General features: G+C 40.6%; 1 protein-coding gene across 3 annotated transcripts in view; it reads right to left on the reverse strand.

Moving 5' to 3' along the window:
* Positions 1 to 23,629, reverse strand: part of PXDN (peroxidasin) — a 176,903-nt gene that overhangs the window by 18,939 nt on the left and 134,335 nt on the right. For all 3 annotated transcript variants that reach the window (XM_089686709.1, XM_089686708.1, XM_089686710.1), the window contains 8 exons: positions 23,417 to 23,533; positions 20,212 to 20,370; positions 12,977 to 13,089; positions 10,069 to 10,222; positions 8,629 to 8,737; positions 6,464 to 6,621; positions 4,238 to 5,738; positions 2,174 to 2,308 (listed from right to left, as the gene is read on the reverse strand). In XM_089686709.1, coding sequence (XP_089542835.1) covers positions 2,174 to 2,308; positions 4,238 to 5,738; positions 6,464 to 6,621; positions 8,629 to 8,737; positions 10,069 to 10,222; positions 12,977 to 13,089; positions 20,212 to 20,370; positions 23,417 to 23,533 — 2,446 coding nt within the window. The remainder of the gene's footprint in view (positions 1 to 2,173; positions 2,309 to 4,237; positions 5,739 to 6,463; positions 6,622 to 8,628; positions 8,738 to 10,068; positions 10,223 to 12,976; positions 13,090 to 20,211; positions 20,371 to 23,416; positions 23,534 to 23,629) is intronic.

Here is a 23,629-nt window from a genome sequence, read left to right on the forward strand (position 1 = left end):
TGAGTTGGTAAAAACAGAATCTCCCCTCATTCATTCACAGAATGCCTTGCATTCCACAAAAAGGCTACAAACCTTTTAGTAAGCAGATTAAGTGGACAGCAGGGGCCGGGTGAACAACAGGATCCTTTACTGTATAAGCCCCAGAAATTCTTAGCTGCTGCACAGGAAAAAAGTGGTGTATCCCGCCACGATTTCTACTGTAAATTGCAGAACATTGGGATACGCTTCATCAGAGGTAACTTGTTACATTTGTGCTGTTCCCAGAGAAAAAAAATCCTGGAGGTCTACTTTAATTAGATGGCTAAAGTCATAGCAAGACAGGAATTGCAGTCTCCAGAAAAGCCTACTATGAACATTCTTAAAAGAAAGGGGGGTCAAATAAACAACCACATATTAGGCATATAAATTAGTTTGTATTGGATAATGAGAAACTGTACAAAAAGTAATGAATATTGTAATTTTTATATTTCAGCTGTTTGTAATGCATTACCCTGAAAAGACTTAAAGCCGAGCTCCAGCCATTTTTGTGTTTATTAAGAGTCAGCAGCTACAAAAACTGTAGCTGCTGATTTTTAATAAACACACACTTACCTGTCCCAGGGTCCAGTGATGTACTCACCTATGCCATCCCTTCTCATCATTGGAGTTTTTTTTTACTTTTGTGTTAATTCATTTGTGTTTTTATGCTGCATATGAATTGTGTTTATTGATAAACACCAATGTTGGTGAAGCGCTTCACATGAAAAACTAAATAAGTACAATGATATAAAAATACATGTAAAGTGACCACAATGTTTTGAAAGGTATTGATAACTAGTGCTAAATAATCCCCCCAAAAAATATATAAGTGCCAAGTGCTGAAAGTGCAAAACAGGTCATGCGTTTGCTGACTAGATCGTGCCAAAATACAATATATGCACAGTAAACATAATACACAATAACATTACACACTCTAACTGAAAGTGAAAAGTGCTCAGTATGAGTAGGATTATTAATTAAAAGTAAAATCCACAATAAAGTGCAAAACAGGTCATGCGTTTGCTGACTAGATAGTGTCAAAATACAATATATGCACAGTGAAATAATGCACAATAACATTGCACACTCTAACTGAAAGTGACAGGTGCTTAGTATGAGTATGAATATTAGTTAAAAGTAAAATCCACAATAAAGTGCAATAACAAAGTGCTAGACATATCATGTGCAAACAAACACCGCAATGTCAGTGCTTCAATTCTTCACTCCAAACATGATGCATGTTAGCATGCCACACCTGTATATCGTAATCCAAAAGTGGCTAAAGTGCCTCCTCGCCTTAACCATGCGACCCCTAAGGGCCACAATGCTCAGGATCCTGATGAAGCCATGTGACATTGTGGAGTAACGCGTAGAGCGTGGTGACGTACTTCTGGTTACACACTTCCGGCAGACGCCATCTTTGAACACCCAGCACCTTGCAGTACACCCACAGCACATGGGAGACCTGCTGTATGAGATCTGCTATACTGTGAATGTTATCTTTTGGCTTGTTTTCATCTGCTATATGGAATAAACGGCATTTCACTATGGAGGCTCTCTTTGTCTACCTCTCTGTGGCCTTGTGATTATCCCGGGGGTATTACCATCTGAGGGCATAAGTGACCTGGCAGAGGAGATCGAGTGGTACTACAGGAGTATTATTACAGGGATCCCCAGTCTGGTGGAGTTATATTACCTAAAGCATTGTGGCCCTTAGGGGCCATACTGAGCACTTTTTCACTTTGTTAGAGTGTGCAATGTTAATGTGTATTATGTTTACTGTGCATATATTGTATTTTGGCACGATCTAGTCAGCAAACGCATGACCTGTTTTGCACTTTCAGCACTTATATATTTTTGGGGGGGATTATTTAGCACTAGTTATCAATACCTTTCAAAACAGTGTGGTCACTTTATATGTATTTTTATATCATTGTACTTACTTATTTAGTTTTTCATGTGAAGCGCTTCACCAATATTTGTTTTTTATGTCATACATCCTGTGGTATTGGGAATAGGTGGTAGCAGCTTGCATATATTTGGGGTTGTGTTTGTTCATACCAGTGGAGTGCAGGGGGATTATTTTTATATTGATAAACACTGCCAATATTTATTGCACAATAACAAACAGTAACCAGGGTTCACCAATTCTTACCTGTCTCCATCTCTTACGTTTCTAAACTGAGTAGTTAGTAGACACATGAGCGTTGGTCCCAGCCGACTCCCAGGAATGATGTCCTCCACCATAAGTGCAGGGAAGAGATCTATATTTAACGGCGATCCATACAACCTGAAGACAGAAACATAAGACTAAAACATCATGCACTGGCATGTTTATTTTTCTATAAAACTAAATTTTATAAGCTGCTAGGAGTTATTTTTAGTGAAGCATGGAGGCTGTCAATGCTAACTTCATCTTATAAAAATGCTGGATGCCTGGCTATCATGATAAATCACTGGATTCAGGACTTTCAGTTGTTGACCCAGAAAAGGTATGCAGATAAGGACTTCTAACTTTTCTTAATCTGTTCTGCGATGAACATAGCAGAAGATATTATAACTCCCGGGTAAGTACAACAACCAAGCAACTAGTATTTTCTGAAGGAGTAAAATGTGTTTATTTTACCACATGATAATTATAGCATCAATTCACATGCCAAGAAACCACATAGGATGATATATTTTTCACATGCAATAGTCACTCACTTAAAGCCTTTGTTTCTAATGAATTATTGCTTCACCTCAAATTACCGCATAGTTACCAGTCAGAAGGTAGAAGTATTAAGGTAGAATTATAGCCTCCTGTTAATAAACATGTGCTACAGCACTTAATATGTACACTGGCACTTACAGTTCTCCTTTAGTCCCCCTGCATAGTCCCACTAATAACTGTTTATCCTGCCAGTGAAGTCCACCTAAAGCAGCTTCCTGTGATGAGGTGGCAATGGTGCTGTATTGCTATTGCACTCAGAGCAGAGTTGCCACTCTTATGTAGGCTGCTCCTGCTTGCACTACAGTGGAATAAAAGTTTGTTGCAGTAGGCGTGGCTGGCAGGATTGTCACTGCTGATTCAAAGAATGGCTAACTGGCTAACACCCCCCCCCCCCCATCACTTGATGGATTTGGTACTTTTTTAGACTCATACAGGAGCCATTAGTTGTATTTTAACACATGCACTGATCCTTGTCAATTGTCTGTCACATGGAGAATCTGTACCCTGCAGATTCACCAGTTCTGCTGTCTACAATCTACAGAACAGCTCTGCCAGTCACTGGTAATCTTGGAACCAAACCAAATCTCTCGCTGATTCACTCAGGAAACCTGATCTCTAAACCACTGCAGTACTGGCATGCCACACAAGGCAGGCTAAACTCCACAGATGTTTATAGCTCTGAGTCTGCTGTGTGAATGCAGAAATCTGAAAATAACAACCTCTCCTGTGCCCACACATTTTCTAGGTACAATTGTAAGTCAAAATGTTACTTTTGTACTTTTGAAACAGTAAGACATGCATTTGGCCCTCTGTCATTACCTTTTCTAATTTACATGTATGTATGTTTTCTTAACAAGCAGTAAATAAGCTTTAAAACAAGTCCTAACATTTGAAGCTGACAGTGATGTGGAGCAATTCATCTTCAAAATTTACAGCACAAGCAGTATGAGTATCATACTCAGCTCAGCCTATTCTGCTACCTGGTTACAGTAGTTATTTGACAGTCTTGCAGCATTCTAATCTCCAACATAAATACTTACCAAGAGCTCCGGGAGATCAGAGCTCAAGACTCAACCTGAATGACTTGACTGATTCTATGGTATACTTTGTGAATTAATTGTTCCATAGTGTTTGCTCCTATGGAACTCACTAAGGACCTTATTTAAAGACCATGTGCTGCTTATTAAGAATTTATAAAGACTTACATGTCCATAGCCTGACATCTTTGTGACTATAATATGCCATTTTAAGTCTTCATGAAAAATGCTCTTTGTTATGATATTAACCATGCAGTAGAGAACTAGTATTGAGCAAACTAGTTAACTGAAACATACTGGAACTAAATTGATGGAGTCCTGAGTCTTTCCATATGTCTAAACAGCCAAAAGATTCCTACAATAAAATCTGTTCAACCACCATCAATGGGAACAAAAAAGCAAAACACTTTAACTGTATGTTTTATATCATCTATGACAACTGAACAGAGCTAATATAGTTAAAATGTACCTTCTTAATGTTTCAATTATATCTGGATTCTTGATTTCATTCCTTAGATCTTCAAAGGTGTTTGCTGAAGAAAGATTGCAGTATACTCTAAAGTCATGGTAAGGTGGAATTCCATGGTCACGTCCCCTCTGGATGTTGATGGCTGCCAAGTCTAAGGCTACGGCGTGTGCCATTGAGAAAAGCTTCTCTGTCAGCTCAGTATTTAACAGCTGGGATGGAACCCGCATTTTCCCAGCAACCCCAAAAAGACCTCGAAGGAGTGGATCTATTCCCCCTTCATTTACAATCCTATAGGGAGAGAAGAAAGCCCTGTGTAGGGGTAAATGTCCTTGAGGAATTGGCTCAAACTTTTCATCCAATCTGTAAAGAATAGGATTTATGAGGGTGTGACCAAATCTAAAAGCAGCTGTAGCAAACTCATTCAAAACACCGGCATTGATATTAGGGTCATATCCCTTGTAATCACCAAGCATTTTCATGCCAAAGTCTCCAAAAATCTTTGGCAGCCAATGAGCATAGGTTATGTGCTGCATTTCAGCTCCCACTATTTTACGAGCTTCGTGGTAAATTGTATCACCATCCCACTGTGGGTTCAGTCTCAGCAATTCTGCAGCAATTCTATTATGTTCTCTAAACCAGAGTGTATGCATGCTGGTTAGACCGAGTTGCTCATTAGCTCTAAAGTCACCAGCTAAAAAGCACGGAATGGGACTCTCATTTTCATCCCTCATGCATTCAGTGGGAGGCCCAGTGGCGAAAGGAAGGAGTGGTTTTCCAGATCTTTGAACAATGCCTTGTTTTAAGAGGCCCCGATGACTTGCTGAATCTCTGATCTCCTGAGATTCATGGTCAGAGCTTCCATATACATTGGAGGCATCAATGTAGGAAGTCAACTGGTTCATCTGCTCCCGGGGATAAACAGAATTCATTAACAAGGAGGTCATTCCACTTCCACAAACAGGACTAGATCGGACAAAGAACATACAACGAGCACCATTCCTCACTCTTGGGTCGTTTGGTGGAATTGTGAGAGGAAAACAAGGTGCATCATTTGTGCAGACCACACTGCAATCCTGGCCATCAGAAAATCTAGCCTGACTCAAGGCAACTACTGTAGAGTCCAGGTCATGGTCAAGGAACTGTCCCCACTGCATTAACATGTGAGTAAACTGCTCATCCGGAGTTATAGTATGAGTTCCAATCAAAGTGGTTGAAACCGTACGAGGAAAAGGAAGGGGATATCCATTATATAATCTATTGTATACGCCTCTTGGCAAATTGAAGCCATTCTCATATACGGATTTCAGTAAACGCTCAAAGGCTGTCAATGATGCTCCCCACATTGGGTGCTGAAGGTTATTGCAGGTGCCATCATGTGTTCTGTATTTTTGGTGAAAACACATGTTGGAGCAATTATTTATCCTTCGATGGGCTCTACAACCTGAGAGATTGGCAATCAGGTTAAGATAATGAGGAGAAACCAGATCATTGTAATGGTAGCCTAAAAAAATAAAAATAATACATTTCAGTTAATGAAATATCTAGATGAATTTGCAAACAACTGTACAGGCTATTAGGAGTTTACCTCATTCAAGGATTTGTTTAATATAAATAATCAATGTTTGGAACCACAGAAAGTTAGAGTGATGCAAGGATGAGGTACAAAATGATTACAAGTCATATAAGTGCTAATAGTTGCTGAGTGGTTGCTATGGGTAAATCAAAATACTAGTCTGGAGTGAACTGATCATCAAACAACCCCATATATACACAAAAAAAAAAAAAAAAAGGATAATATTTGCTGGAATTAAAAAAAACTGGAAACTTGAGTTAGGATACACTTGGGGGCTTACTTCAATATGAAGTTCTCGGTGGGGACACTACTTGCAGTAGCCTATTGTTAGTATGTAAATGTCTGCTAACAAAGCTGTGAAGCTTTATCCACTACAATTGTTGAATAATAAAATACTGCAACACAATAGTTGATTTAAAATTCTGACTCTAATCTGTGACTTTTTTTTTTAGGGTGATTTCACTTTAAACAAAGAAGTAGAAAGACAAGCTGACATACCTATTTAGGTATTCTGCCTTGATATCAAGTATTGAATTTATTGACCCTTTAAAACAAGGCCAGAGCTGTAGTGGTGTGAATTAGCAATTACTGACTAACTTTTGATCAGGAAGTACTTTAATTAAATGTTTCATTTCACAGAAATACATACTTACTTGTCCCATTTAAATCAACCATCAAGCCATTCTGTACGTGTTCTTGTATGAGCTGAAGAGTCCTTTCAAATATCTCCCCTGCTCTGGCTTGTTCCACTGTGTAAGGATCCCGGGGATATCTGAATAGGGCCAGAAGATCATTCGGAGAACGTGGGCGACTTGCATAAAAGAAGCAACAAAAAAAAAAAAAAAGTTATTTTACATCAGTGCATTACACCAAAGAGCAACATGTTTAAGAATGTTGAGCAGCAATCATCCATGCTAGCAAGCTTGCTGAACTAGTGTGGTACAAGAGTATCAATTGAAACTAGAAATGTGCTGCACAGCCTCAGAAATACCATAGTTCTTGTATGTATCTCATTATTCATCCACACGAATGCTAAACTGGAATTAGCCTACTGTGTTTCTTGTTAGCCTTGAGTTTAAATAAGGACATTCTGTTATACCTGATCAGGTCATTCAGAAAATACTCTGCCCCGCCTGCAAACTATACACAAAGTCAATAAAAGAATTTATCAAAAACAACACCCTCATTTAAACAAACCTTTGTTGCAGCATATCTTATGATTACATTTGTGTATTTCTCCTTTAAAATAGGTGGCATTAGCCTGCGTATATCAGACATCCAACATTTATGAAATGTTTCTAATCTTAAAAAACATCTTTTGAGATATGCAAAGTAAACGAGAACTGGATTACTATAAGGTATTTTACAAGTGTGCCTATAGCAGCAGTGGATCAGGGCTGATCAAAAATACAACAAAAATAAACTTTGCTTATTTTATGACGTTTGGGCTAAGTGAAAGCAGGCTTTCACTACCTGCCACATCTCTACTACTCTACCATATCTTCATTTTCCACTGCATCTGTGATTAACCAAGCTTGGCTATTCTGGCCTTGTACATACATTAGAACAATGTGTCAAGCAAGCTTTTACACTGTATTTGCAAAGCTTTCAGCCAGCTTCAGTTTTCTTGAAGCTTTTAAAGCTTCAAGAATGCCACACAATGCCAGTTTGGGAAGGTTAATACAGATTTTGGTGGCAGTATGGACTCTCACTTTAAATAAGCAGCTAGAAGGCTTCACAAGGCATTCATCAAGTTTTAAGTTATGCCAAAGCTTACTGAAGCCTACAGGAGCCTGTAGCAGCTTGTTTATAGTGACAGTCATTACACTCCTTAAAAGAGAAGAATGACCAAAGCCATACTTCTCTTGTGGATCACAGGAGTGCACTTTGGTGACCCAGAGTCAGCTGATAGTGAACAGTTGCCTGCTATCGGTTGATAGGGCAGACCTGAGCCAGACTCTGGAAGGATACCAACAATAGTGTCAGGATCCATGCCACTGCCTGAATGACAGTTGGTTCCGCCTTTAAGTATGCAGCTGAGAGTCAGAGACAGCCACACCGACACCCTTTCCAGCCCAGCCCTCCAGTAAGGCCAGCCATACATGTGTTGATTTTCGAACGATTTTTCATTCGAAAATCAGACGCAAGAATAATCAACCAATTTTCGCTCTGTTAGTGGGGCAATGGCACCGGCCGATTTTCATGGTTCCTCCCCATTTCGTTTATCGGGCATGCTGGAAAATTTGTGAAAAACGACCGATTTTTTAAATAATTGGTGGTACCATCAGATTACAGAATGAATGATGTTTTCGATTGGAAAATCGTTTGGAATTCGACCCATGTATGGCCTGCTTAAGTGCTGAAGCAGCAGCAGTGATTGACAGTCACTACTCTCCACTCAGAGCAGACCAAGAATTGAGCAATCATCAGTCATGTGATTGCTCAGTTCTTGGTCTCAGAGCAGGCATTGGACAGCTGCATCAACACAGATGCTGCAGCAAGTAGGTAAGTATGAAGGTCTGATTTCTGCATAACCCACACCTCTCCTTTAAGATTTGTATTTATTCTTCTTAAACTGTAGTGGAACGGTGATTTACCAGATTCATGAAAAGCTGCTTGAAGGTGGCTGAAAGCTTTGCAAATGCGTTATACATGATTACTCACACCCAGGAATGTCCAAAAATATACACAATGTCCAGTTGCTTTATACTGTAAATGTGCATAACAACTAAACAGTGTATGTAAAAATGATCACAATCACTTTGACTCAGCAGATATAAAATATTTTTTAGCAGTATTCAACTCAAATTTCCATTACCCATCAAACAAATGTGATCTTGTTGAGTTTATGGCCCTATCAACGGTTGCAATAGCTTCATTAATTGATGCAGTAACAAAGGGGTCTCCAGTACGGCTGACCTCCGGCACTACAAAAGGGAGGATATAACACAATGATTAGTAAAACATGAAGGAAACATCAAAAGGTCTAGTATTTCACGCCTCAGACTGTCTGCGACTAGGGCCAATCATTTGCAGGTAATCGCTCCATAAGTGATTACATGTGAGTGGCAATGAATAGCTGAGGAAGCTGTCAGTCTCTTATTGTTTTCAATGGGGCTTCCTATCTGCAGCTAACTCCCACTGGGTCTCCTGCATCTAATCAGAAATGGCCCAAGTATGAATGGGGCCTAAAGTTTAAATGCCACTACAGAAAATCTACACAATCTTAAAATGTATGTAAAGCCAAAAAAAACCTTAGCTTTGCATATGCTTTGACTACTGCAGGACAAGGCTCCTCATTTAACCTACAGTCTAAACAGTGAAACTGGAATAAAGGTGGCACCAGCAGAGAATATCTTACATCATGGTCACAATTCCATGTCCTAGACTCCTGTCAGATTTTTTTTTTTTTTTTTTTTTTAAGAATACAAACGGATGTTTCCATTTTTCTGTTAGTCACTATTAATGTTGTTAAAAATATATTAATGTTGTTTTTATAACCAACATACCAAAATTAAATTGAAAACAGAACCCACATACACCCACAGTTGATCTACAGGAAGGCAAACAAAAACCCCTTAGGTCTAGTTCACACTAGTGGTTGGCATGGTGGGGGAAAATAGTAAAAACAGGTGGTTAAACTGCATTTTTTTACCAACCCCAATCCCCCCCCCCCCCCCCCCCATTGCATTCGGCAGTCAGTACAACCTGTTGAATATGACCTATTCAAGTAAATGGAATAGTCCCACATGGTGGTGTGGGCTTTTAATGGTTAAAACAGGCAGTGAGGAGGCAAAAAAAAACCCCGCCTCTTCACCGCTTATCAAACTTTCTCTGAAAAGCAGCCCACCATAGATTGCTTCTCAGAGGCCTACAGCTAGTGTAAATGAGCCCATAAAGCATGGCCCAATCTGCTCCAACAGGGAAAAAAATTCCTTCCTGATGCCTAAGGTAATCAGATATTGCCAGGATTAGCAATCTCTGGTGTTATTATAGCTAGGTCTGTGCATTTAGAAATTCTTCCAGCTCTTTTTTGTTCTTAAACAATCAACTGAACTGGGTAGAACTAGTTCTAGGGGTGGGCTGACCATCCCTGGTTCCATGTAAAGCTCTGGCATTCTCCCCACTTGCTTCAAAATCTAAGTTTATTATGCTTGAGCTTTGTTTTGGACCAAAGCAAGGCGGTCCTGCCAATCTGCTGCTAGGTTATCTTTGAGAGATTATAACACTTACTGAATAAATCCTTTCATATTCTCACCTGTTACAGTCAGCACCATGCTCACTGAAGAATATCCAATGTTATTTCTGGCCACACATTCATATCGACCTTGGTCTGCTGGGCCAGCATCTCGAATAGTCAATCCTTGACGATTGATGTGAAACTTTCCACTCTCAGTAATCTGTATTCCATCCTGCAACAGTTTTTATACAATTACTACATGTTATCCCACACCAGTCATCAATCCAAACATATGTACACTATTATGGCAAACACAATCATGACAGTCTAATCACACCAAATAGATGGATCCACGCAGCTTGCTTTCATGATCGACAGGTTTAATGAATTGAGTCAGAGACACTCACATGCACACATCAAAAGAAACCTTTATCAAAGAGGTAAGGATTGCTTTTGATGTTTGTATGTGAGTGCCTCTGGCTCGATCATGCACTCAGTCATCATGGACCTGTAATTATGTAATTGTGTAGCAGCAGGTCCAAGTAAGGTCTTGGACTCATGGTATGATTAGCCAATTGGATGTTTTAGTTGGTCTCTCTTGCAGAAGCAAGAACTCAATTATAAATCTTGACAATCTAGTCTAATTCCTATTGTATGTACATTGCGTGTACTTTGTTTTGTTTTTTTTTTTTTCAGATTTTCCTCAGATTACAATAAAACAAAAGCTAAAACTCCTTAAGTAGAATATGCAAAAAATATTTAGTCTCCCTGACTGAGTAGGCGCTGGGGATGTCATTTTGCCTTACTGTTGCCTACTAAGAAAGCAGACTACTTAAAATCCGCATAGAGTGCGCTCCTGCACAATCTGCAACACTCTGCTTTCAATGTAGGCAGCAGTGAGACACAGCAATGTCACTTTTGCCTACAGAAATTGGATGGAAGTCAGTGTCTGAGGTATTTTTTACTTTTTGGACAGTCACCACACCTACCTCAATCAACGTTTCCCTGTACACTCTCTATGCTACCCCCTTCTCCATAGCCATCCTACCCCTTGCCACTGCCTGCAATTGGCAAACCCACTGAGAAGAGATAAAAACAGTCACGTCTGACATTTTTTTTGAGCATTAGATAACTTCCAGTTTTGGGTCAGTGGCTATGACTTCCATTTCTGTAGTTCCACCGACTGTGCAGGCAGTGTCAAGCACATCATTCTGCCCAAACACTGGGCAGAATGATGGATGGATATGCACTGCTGAAATGTCAACAGCAATGTCCTGAGCAATATGGTGTGGAGAGTGCATGAAGAAATGTCAACCACATACTTGTGACTCTCTGCTTTTATATGTGGCCCGCTCACAAGATGAGGAGGAAGGTGGATGAGTTCCTGCTTTAATAAAAATACTACACTGCTCTTTGTGGATTGGATAAGTTAGCCATTTTTCAGAAGGGAGGGTTTAGCACACCGTCATCTAATCAGGAACAAGGGATCAGATAAAAATCACTTATGTTCCCACAGCTGGAAATTAAAGCCGCACACAGTTAAATGTCACATTCAGAACAAACAAGTATCCAAGATGTAAACACCAAATATAAGGCAAATGTTTTGGAGTTAAAGGGCTTACATTTCTGTCACAGACACTGGCTGCAGGGACCTCTTCTGCCACATTCTCCCCCCCCCCGTTATTGTTATATTTCCCTTCCTGTGACATTTTTGAGTGACTGTTTTCTTGCATCTGCCCTAAAGACTATTCCTGGTTTGTTTTTATTTGGAACTATACATGTTCTTTGAAAGAGCTCGTAACATTGGTCTCAGTTCAATGTATTCCTATGTAGGCCAGACTGTCTTGGTGGGCTCCCTGATTAATCAAAGCATTGCCTGGCTGTTGATTATCTTACTGTTAATTAGAACACTGTACTGTTTACAATAATGTGATCAAGCTCTTACCTAATATGTGGGCTGTTTATCCCAAAGTGTAATATTTGTTTTATTATTCATGTGGGGACTGCCCCTATTTCTGAAGTATATAAAAACCTGTGTTCCTGTTCAATAAAGTGTTCCAGTTTGCACCAAGCTAGTCTCATCTAATCTTGGGTGCAATGCCCAGCTAAAATACCTTGTTCCTGGGTACCAGCAGTGAGGAAGCGGTCCTCTGATGGAATCACTTAATCGGGGTGACAGGTATTCCATCACAACTTCTTTTTCCAAAAATTCAATAGGGAACCTGCTATATGGTCATTAGTATTTAAATCTCTTACTATAGTCTTCCTTTTTTAACTGCCATCTACCACATGTAATCTTCAATTTATTTTACCTAGTACTTCTATGTTATTTTATATAGCATCTAACTGTCTGTAAAAAAAAAAATAGAATAAATATAAAAGATTTCATTGTTCAATAAATCATACATTAAAGTGTTACTAAACCCACAACAGTAAAATCAGTCTGTATATGCAGTAAAACATGCTTTTTATACTCATTGAGGAACCTATGGGGTTAATCCTCCGCATTGTGTAAAAACGCTGTATAATCCTGACTTCTCTAATCCCCCCGCTTCTTCCAGTGTCCCCCTCTTATCTCCTGATAAGACATATTGTCTGGAGTCACTCTGCACATGCTCAGTTTGGTGTGTATTTCTAGAGAGCTAGAGGAGAGTGCATGTGATCAGCACAGGGCCAATCATCACTGTCCAGACAGAGGTCAGGGTTCTGCATCCTACTAGGGCAAAATGAAAACTCCTCCTACAAACTTTAATATGTACTCGGCTGGACACTGATAGAAGTCACAAGACTGCTCAAACTGCTGATGAGAAAAGGTATTTAGCAGTTTATATTTACTAAAATAATTGCATTTCCATGTTGTGTGTACTGTGGCAGACCAGATATAGTGAATGCAGGGTCCTGGCTTTAGTAACACTTTGATTTGTGTTAAAAACTTACAGCAATGCAGTGGGGTAAATACATTAGCAGCACATTTGCCAGAAGCTACCTTATTCCATGTTATCACTGGCAGAGGGTCCCCTTGGGAACTACAAGGAATCTGAACTTCGGTGCCAACTTCTGTCGTCATGTCATTGGGCACAGTAGCAAAGACCGGAGTAACTGAAATAAGCATAGGATAACAAAAGCAAAACAGCATTCAGTGATCCATAAAAGGCTGATACGCTCTAATACTAACTAACTTTTGTATTGGCTTAGTGTAAGTACACTATATTTCAAAAGCTTCTGAACACCTGACCATCACAATTTCATGGACTTGTTGGACATCCCTTTCTAAACTAATGGCATTAATATTGAGTTGACCTCCCCTTTGTGGCAATAGCCTGTGCTCTTCTGTGAAGGCTTTCCACAAGATTCTAAAGTGTGCCCATTTGGCCAAAACAAAATTTGATAAGTACTGAGGCTGGACAGGAAGACCAGGATTGCAATCTAATTTGTGCAAAAAGGTGCTCAATAGGGTACTTCAATTTCTAAACACCAAACCTCTTTATTGACCTGGCTTTCTGAGCAGGGACACAGTCATGCTGGAACAGAAAGGGCCTTGCCCAAACTATTGCCATAAAGCTAAAAAGGCACAGTTGTTTAAAATGTCTTCACATTTTGTAGCATTAACACTATCCTTCACGTAAGTAGTTACACAAGTAACTGAACTCAATTTGGAAGGTGTGATATCAGGTGTTCACAAACTTTTAACCATATAGCATATACTAAAGAACATCCAGTTAACTGCACCACTTGGTTGGCTGATGTTAAGACCCACGAGATTCTCTCTATGTGATCCTGTAACCCTGCTACTTCTTGAGAACTCCTAGGCAAAAAAAAATTAAGGGCTGGTTCACACCATGCCCACACATGATTTGCACAGGAACACACTGTATGTTCCTGTGCAATTCACATACAGTTCTGTGTACTGTGATGTCAGCCCATTCATTTTGAATGGGCTAAAATTGCACTGCACCAAATGTAGCACATGCACTTTTTTAAAACTCAATGTACAAAAGTACCATGTCATTCAGTGCGGGCAAATGATCTGCATTTGCGACCTGTGATTGGGATTTCATTAACATGGTATTGACACCCGCTGCATATCGCAAACGGGGTGCATTTTACACGCAGTCTTAATTGCACAGGAACGTGCACTGCAATCCTGTACAGGCATGGTGTGAACCCGGCTCTGAAAGCACCACATTTTTGCTGTACGTTGAAGTTGATAAATTTCCCGAAAAATCCACATTATGCTCATCCATTAAAAAATGCAGGTAGGGAAACTAGATCCTAGGACAGAAGCTACTGCAAGGCTCAAATATCTAATTTTATCCCCCTTGCAATGCAGAAATGCAATTAAACTAAAGCTTATTAAATGGAGGTTTTGTCAAACAGTCCCACAGGATCTACTCAGAAATTGCATATCCTCTAAAGCGTGGGTCAGCAGCCCGTAAATTGCGATCTGCCAGTAGATTGTGTCGAGGTGACTGGTAGACTTTAGTGTGGGCTTACTGACCCACCATCCCAGAGCATGAAGAGTGCAATGCAGAGGGACTACTTGTAAAGTTGGAACTGTAGTTGGGAGCAAGAGCAGATGCCTCCTCTGTAGTGCTGCCTTCAGTCCCATGCGGAGTGATACCAACTGCACTCTACCTCTTATCCCGTCTAGCAGTCTCCAGAGTGGTGCCAGTAGAGGAAAGAAGAGATAAGAGATATTCAAGTCAGTGTGAAGCAAGCACCATAGTATTCGGATGCTTTCACACTGATGCTTGGCGGTTTTCCCACACCATGGGTGCAGTCCAGTGTACCTACAGCTTTCCTGTAGGCTATCTGTGCTTAGCCATAGACTTCTATTATATCCTGTGGGTTTGGTGCACTTTCTGAAAGTGCACCAAAACTCCTGAATGCAGGAGTTTTGGTGAGTTTTCAAAAAATGCATCACACCTGCAGAATACAATAGACGTCTATGGCAAAGTGCAGCTAACCTAGGAAAGTTGCAGATGCACTCATGTGGAAAGCAAGCAGCCTTATAGGGAGTTCAGAACAGTAAGAGTTAATTTACATTTGCAATTTGGGATAGTGGTAAAACCCCATAGTCAAGACCTCGCCACAACCGCACCCCCTTTAGTTGCAGAGAACAAGGGTGTACACATGTTGCAACCACAGCAGAAGTTATACACCCTGTCATGATTTGTGGGTGTAGCACCTGCCAAGCATGACCCATTTAAGTGAATGAGAGTGTTCTGCCCCACTTGCTTAAATGGGTTGCGATTGGCAGACAGTTGCATCCACCAAAACCGACAGGGGGTTTAATTCCTGCTGCAGCATGTGTACACCTCTGGCTGCTAAAGGAGGCAGCAGCGAAAGAGGGCAGGGATTTGGGGTGGTAAAACACAACGCAACCGCAGAGTTTTAACCCCTCCCCCAACTTTACGTGTGAACGAGCCCTAAGGATGCCGCTGACAAATGCAACTATGGAAACATTCACGAGTGCAGCAGGCACTGCTGTTCCTCTGAAAAGCATTCCAAGCGTGTTTTTTACAGGTGGTGAGGTGGCGATATATTGCCTCCTCACCACCTGATTTAAACCCATGATTGCCGTACAATGCACGCGATTGTGACATGGTAGTACTGTTATTCAATAATCAGATATGAGTAGGCGACACTGTGCCCAGTGATCTTTACTTCTCCCATGTTGTTCAGGTACAGTGGGGAAAATAATTATTTGATCCCCTGCAGATCTTCTCTAAATTCCTAAGGCTTTTTGACTATTACTCAGAAGTTTTAGCTCCCTCCATAAATTTTCTATAGGATGGAGACTGGCTAGGTCACTCCATGACCTTAATGTGCTTCTTCTTGAGCCACTCCTTTGTTGCCTTTTATGTTTTTGGTCATTGTTGTGCTGGAAGACCCATGTATGACCCATCTTCAGTGTTCTGGCTGAGGGAAGAAGGTTCTCATCCAAGATTTTAAAATACATGGCCCTGTCCATTGGCCCCTCAATGCGGTAAAGTCGGCCTGTACCTTTAGCAGAGAAACAGCCCTGAAGCATAATGTTTCCACCTCCGTGCTTGATTGTAGGAATGGTGTTCTTAGGGTCATAGTCAGCATTTTCCTTCCTCCAAACATGGCGAGTCGAATTAATGCCAAAGAGCTCAAATTTGGTCTCATCTGACCACAGCACTTTATCCCAATCCTTTTCTGAATCATTTAGATGTTCATTGGCAAACATCAGATGGGCCTGTACATGTGCCTTCTTGAGGAGGGGGACCTTGTGGGTGCTGCAGGATTTCAACCAATGGCGGCGTATTGTGTTACCAATCGTTTATTTAGTGACTGTGGTCCTAACTGCCTTGAGATCATTCACAAGCTCCTCCCGTGTAGTTCTGGGCTGATCCCTCACTTTTCTCATGATCATCCTTCCCAGAATGAGGCTAAATCTTGCATGGAGCTCCAAACCGAAGGTGATTGATGGTTATTCTGTATTTCTTCCATTTTCAAATAATCGCTCCAACAGTTGTCTCCTTCTCACCAAGCTTCTTGCTGATGGTCTTGTAGCCCATTCCAGCCTTGTGCAGGTCTACAACGTTGTCCCGGGCATCCTTTGACAGCCCAATCCCCATGCTGGTGATGTTTGAACGGAAGAAAGATTCTGTGGACATATGTCTTTTATACACATAACGAGTAGTCATTAGGAACATCTTCCTAAGTTGACAGAACTAATCTGTTTCACATGAGCACATAGCCAGACTATGGGAGCCAGAATTATTGTTAATTGGTAGGGGATCAAATATTTATTTTACTCACTGAACTGCAGCTTAATTTATAACATTTGTATCATGTGTTTTTTCTATATTCTTGGTTGTTATTCCATCTCTATCATTTAAAATATACCTGTGATAAAAACTATAGAATCTTCATTATTTGTAAGTGGGCAAACTTACAAAATCTGCAAGGGATCAAAGAAATATTATCCTCACTGTAGACCTCCAAGTCTTTTAAGGTTGCCTACCTCTGTTCTAAAGCTTTGAGCTATACTTTATAGTATAGTGTTCAGCATGTAGTAAATAGTAATAACAATTATTTATGTCTTTTAGAAAATCCACACTTATTCCACAAAACAAAAACTTGGCTGGCCAGCCAGCTTCTGAGAGAGACCCTGCCAAAATCAAGAGTAGGAAATTCAGGCTCACAATATATCACTGCCATTTACAAAATACCTTGGGCTCACAAAAACACTAGATACCGCATAACTGATAATGAAAATAAATACAGGGTCAGTTCAGCCAATGCTTAATCTGCACTTTTTTGAAGATCCTTACATCAGTCTGGGACTGTGTAGAGAGATTAGACATGTCCCCAACTCTGCCCTCCTTACTAAAGAGGGGGAAGTGAGTGATGCTGGGAATCCAGGGCAATAATTTTAGTTGAGTCCCCAACATGCAAAACCCATGCGTCAACCAACCAATGAGAATCTACTCCAAACTTAAGCAGGCTATAGACTGTCTGAATCCCAGCCAGTTCAGCAGGAAGCAGTCGAGATTTGAACCATGTATGGGCAGGCTGAATGTACCCATGTTGATCAATCAAACACAATGGGTCCGCGGGAAGGATTCTCCTATCAACACTGTCTGTGTTGATGGGGGAATCGAGCAAATTTGTTTTCTGCAACCAGTGGCTGCAAGAAAGAATTTTGCTCCGTCTATGGCTTGCAGAAAAAGTGACCTCTTCAAGTGCAGACCGAGCTATGTGAGCATACATGCAGACATTCACAAGCTTATGCTTTACATCTATTCTAGAAGTTTAGAATTTTAAGTATTGTTTTTCCATCTCACACAATAGATAAACTGGAATAGATTACCTGCTATACTACAACTACAAAAAAAACAAAAAAGGTCCCTCCATAGCCCCTTAAAATGATCTAACATAGAACCACCCCAATCAAGGGCAAAATTGTTTGTGGTAGTGGCTGCCTCGCAAAGTGAAGAACGGCTCCTTTTAAGTTTATAGGGAGATCTTCCTTCCACACCAAGTATGTGGACACCATGGGAGGTTCCTCCTGCCAAGGAGAGGTATGCACTGAGGTGGGCATGGGGATTTCGGTAGTTTGAAGGTGACCTGAAGTGGCTGAAAAGTACATGCTGCTGTATCCCACTTAACCTAGTTTGAAGGGTGGAAAGGTTTGCTTTAAAAAATGCATTTTCCCGGAGCTTCATTCTTTTGTAGGTTGTACCAGAAAAAGGAGGAGCCTTTGAGATGCAATGTACACACCCCTTTTTTCATTCCTTGGTGCTTGCCGGTTCATTGAGGGCAGCTGAGACGCCGCTGCGGTTTAATTTCACTGGAGGGTCCTGCTCTCTCCATAAGTTTGACAGCTATTGCCCACCTGAACAATCTGTATATATCTACACACTGGCCTTCCCTCCATGTTCAAGCTGCACCTCATATACCTGAATGTAAGTGTGAATATCTGTTTTAAATAAAATGATACTGTGTTTTTACTGTCTCCTGTGCTCCGGCTACTCTGTGTTTCACACGCTGCTGAGGATCCTTCCCTGATCTGTTGTGCCAAGCTGGATTCATTCATCTATCAATCTCCGCATCCCGCCATTCTTCCTGAAATGACTTCCACTACAAACTGCGGATTTCTCAGACCTATAATCTTGAGCCATCATCACACCAAACGGTCACCCTTGGAACATTGTCCTTAGGGATAAGTACTTGATTAATAACCTTTTTTGCATTTCTTCCCCTATGAATTTGCAATTTTAGCTATTAGTAGCAGTTGTTTTGGGACTCTTTGGGACTTTACTGTGAGCGCAAGAGATTCTATCATTTGATTAAATATTAATAATAATTAAAAAAAAAAAAAAAAGAAGCTCCGATCTCCATCTCTGATCGGTGCTGTCCCCTGCAGATTAACACACACCCCCACTCACTGACGTAGTGATCCTTGCCTTTTGGGTTTAGTGATGCCCACGGTCATACAGCCCACTTTCTGTGAGCCCGGAGCATCATGGCAGCATTCTCTTGTCTTGAATCCAGGACAAGGGTGAAGCCGACATCCTTTTCATGTCATTACTCTCTGCAGTATTTAGGATCTACCTACCACTGGAGAAGGAGGATAACAAGGAACTGTAACTCCACTGGGCAACGTTGGAAAAAAGTTATGTACAGAGATTAGAGGCGTTGGAGAGCCTGGAGTTGGGCTCTATGACTGAAAAGAAGCACAAGACACCAAATCTTCTAATTTTTATTTGCAAAATAAGTGCTATGCAAACTTGGTTATATTTACTTTGTTTCACGATTCTACACTTTCCTGTGCCCTTCTGGAACCATGCACTGACTGCTAATCAGTGCAAGGATTTATGTTCAGGTGCATTTTGCTACCCAAAATATACTAACCCTGACCATTGACCCCCAGCCTTTGTTCCTTATCTTGATCCCAAACACTAACCCTGGCACTGACCTCGACCAACCCTTGATCTAGCTATTTTTTATTTTTTTCACACTTTTGTGTTTGACAACATTTTCTCCCCACAAGGAAAGAAAGTTACAATGTATTTTATAATGTATCCTGTATGTATACATAGGATACAGAGGAGAAGGTAAACACGGGCAGGCTGCACAGTGACTGAACACTGTGATAGCCAATCTCAGTGATCAGGTGATCAGGAACCAGGAGTCTCAGGTCCCAATCAGTAGTACAAGATCCAGGGCTCTTGGTAGTCAGCTCACAGGTATGCATAAATGCGGTCGGTCTCATGGATAAATACCTACTTCAGGGAAGCTGCACATACTGTATAGGTACAGGTGGCATCACCTTAAACTCTAACCCCCCCCCCCCCATCCTGGCACCCTAAGCCTTATGCTGGCGCTGGCCTCAATAGAGAAACAGCACAGAATATGGAACAATTAACTTAAGACCATAATCATATGGATCTGCAAATCTAGATTCTTAGGAGATAAAATAAAAAAGCTGATGTTGAGTCTATCCAAATACTAAATATATTATTTATCCCAGTGAAATGAGCACACAAATAGAAAATCTCATAGCTTTTTGCTATTGTGTTTGAGACGCAAATGTTGAGTTTCACTTTAACACTGTATTCAGATCACTAGTTAGGGTTACAGAGAGCTGGCTGTATGCCACTAGAACACACAGGCCGGGATTTCATTCCTATTCAACAGAGTGCAGAGAAGCAGGAGCAGGACATGGGGATTCATGAGGACACTTACCTCTGGCCTGTACAGTCAGATGTGCTGAGAAGCTCTTAGACCCAACGATGTTTACAGCTTGACACTCATATTGGCCTTGGTCATGCAATGCCACACGAAGAATCCTCAATGTCCCAGAAGACAAGACCTGATGTCTTCTGTCAACAGATAGAGGGTTTCCTAACAGAGCACAGATTTATTACCCAATAATCACAAAGAATATAATCAAATAAACAATTCTTAGTCATTTATTTGATACTAATCTCAGAGGGATTAGGCTTGAATGAAGAATAAGAAAAAGAACACGATACAGTAATAATCCTAAGAACATTCTGTAAAATCCTGAGGTTAATTCCCAAGAAACAGAAAACCAACTGTCACTGACAGCTAAGATAAGACAGAAGAATAATTAAAGAGTGGCCCAACAGGGCAAGTACAGTAGTTTGCAACAAAGTTTTTTAAACTGTTCAGAATACATAACATATTTCACAGACATTTCATCCAGGGATGTTTTTCTTATAACAAAGTAAAATGCATTTTGAGATCATGTACATTGCACAGTGCAGTCGATCTAACACTGGGAACAAAAAGGGAAAGTCATTTTCTCACCATGTTTCCTCAACCTTTTACTCTCACCTCCCTAAGCATACAGTATGTAGCCCGCACTCCCCTCTCAAAGCTCTATACTTAGAACTTGTGCTGGGAGCCATAGCAATATTTACATTGCTCCCCTTCGTCCAATGTCCATGCATGTGCATTTAGCAGCAAAGACTTCTATTGGGCAGGGAGACAAACTAGTTCCCCTGATGACTTTAAACGTTAACATATTGCACATACTGTGCTTATATAAACAGATTTAAGCCACTGTCAAGGTGCTTGGAAGTATCATTAGTTCTGGGTGGGTGAGAACTGGAGACTGGTACAGACCGCCTCTCCTCCAGCTGCTCTGAAACCAGTTAACTCTTCTGTCTGCAAGACCCTATATGAAACACCCTACAATTTATGTAGTGTTCAGTTCTTTCAGAGCTGCAAATACTAAGTCTAGTGTCCATGTGTCTAACCAGGACTAAACATTTTCATATCTGACTGCCCTAGGTTATATAGTTTATAAGGTTGAAAAAAACACAGGGCCTTTCAAATTAACCTGTGATTTTTATTCTCCAACAATTCCCACAGCCCTGTGTATTCCACTTTCTGAGGAAGACATCTACAATTTTTGAAGCTGTTAATAAAGATGTAAACCCATCATTTCATATTCCTGATACGTGCCTGCTGTAAATGTACTTGCATGAAAAAGCATCTTATTCTCTTTGTATTGCTTTTGTTTGAAATCCCTGGTGTTCCCGACAGTCCCTTTGCTTTCCTATTTTTAAAAAACTGACCAAACTAGGCATGAGAGCACAGTGTGGTCAGTTCTCTAGCTGTGCTGGGAACTGTGCCTGCTCTCCTCTAATGATCAGACGTCAACTGACACAACCCCTCCCCACTTTCTGCGCAGCCATTCACTGGGAAGATCAGTGTACTGCTGATTCTCCTCCCCCAGGTCTATGCAGCTGAGAACAGAGGGAAAGTGATCACTTATTAAAAAAAAAAAAAAGGGGGGGGGGAGGGAAAAGGGTGTTTATAATGTTTTTCATATCTATACAAAGATGTCTTACCTTTCATTTCTATTTTAAACTGAATGAGTTGTTTTACAAGGTTATGGTTTACATATATTTTAACAATCTCAGCTAGTACCACTTCCTGTGGGAGGGAACACCAAATTTTTTACTGTTCTAACAGTAAAGAACCCTTTCTACAATCTAAGGTTAAACTTCCTTTCTTCCAACCACAAACCGTGGCCATGTGAAGCTTAAGTCTTTAAAACTGCATCTAAGGCTAAAACTTTTTTTTTTAATGTGTTGAATAACATAGAAAAGGGTTTTCAACTCTGTCAAGGATTTTACCTTGTTGAGTGTAACTGCCGGGGAGACTCACCCTCTCTATTTGTTCTGATGACCATTGAAAGTCAGGGCAAATCCAAGTTGAGTTGCCACTAGAGAACAGTAGTAGATGGGAAATCTTCCAATGAGGACACATCACATGTTGCAGTGACAACTACCTAAAAGAATTTCCCTCAATCTGGAGAGGATTTATTTGTTTACCCCAGTGTAGACTGTGTACCTGGCTGCTCAGTGGCATATAGGATATGTGTGGTTGATGGATTTGTATTCCAGTTTTCCCACAGCTAAGCCCCATCATTACGAAATCACTTAAATGGTGCAGCAATGCCAGTGATGTGGGTGACCAAATCAGATGCTCTGAAATCAAACTGAGAACTGATAGTGGTATCACAATAACCTTCATCTCAGCTTCAGAAAAAGGGCAAAGGGAAATACTGGAGAATAAAAAAAAAAAACAAAACATACACACATGTTGATTTAGATGGATTTGTGTTTTTTTAAACCTTATAAACTATGTAATGTAGACAGTCAGATATATATGGGAAGCATTATGGGGCTGCCTGTGCAGGTTCCACTGAATGAATAAACAGCAATCAATAGTATGGACCCTGACGTGCGTGCGTGCGTGCGTGTGTGTGTCCTACCAGCATGTCTTTGAAGTGTGGGAGGAAACCGGAGTACCCAGAGGAAACCCATGAAGGCACAGGGAGAACATGCAAACTCCAGGCAGGTAGTGCAGTGGTTGGGATTCAAACCAATGACCCTAGTACTGCCAGGTGGAAGTGCTAACCATTTAGCCACTGGGCTGCATTTTCCATTATATTTACTGAAAATTAAAACTCCCTTTAAAATACAATGTAAGGACCCATCACATGCATCGTTCCACACCTAGCAGTCACATAGCAGCTGGCGTGCAGTTCTGTGTAATGAGCAAGTTGACCTTTCCCTTTTATGGGGTATCATATTTTAATTTTTTTTAATTAAAAAGGTTAAATAAGGCCAGATAGGTTTGCGGTGTCTGGGATTTAGCACACATGCAATATCCACTTCTTAATCTTTTTTTGATAACTTACTGGTGTGTTAAAAAAAAAAAAAAAAGACAGGAAAAGCCTCAAAGCAGTCATAACACTATTAATTTAAATAGCACTGTAATGTCTTGGCCTACGTAAAGGGTCTCACTGTTAAGCTGTGTGTGGCTTCTTGATGAGGGAGTGCAGAAAAAATTAACTTCTTAGACAATGTGCTATTGAGTTGCATTTAAAATACTGCATGAAGCCTGTTACCTCCTTTGGTCCAAGCAATTACTGGCTGTGGATTTCCTTGAGCTTCACAATGGAAATCTATATTATGCCCTTCAAACACATTCCGGTCTTGTGGAACAACGGTGAACTGAGGAACAGCTGAAAAGACAAACAAGTATATATAATGTAACAAGCATGCCTTTCTTATTGTTGTGCCCTATTTCTACTATATAGTTCATATAAGTGATAGTTTAG

This window comes from Staurois parvus, unplaced genomic scaffold (assembly GCF_062004578.1).
Source record: "Staurois parvus isolate SC_StPar_1 unplaced genomic scaffold, SC_StPar_1.0 ptg000409l, whole genome shotgun sequence".
In the NCBI taxonomy this organism is placed as follows: Eukaryota; Metazoa; Chordata; class Amphibia; order Anura; family Ranidae; genus Staurois; species Staurois parvus.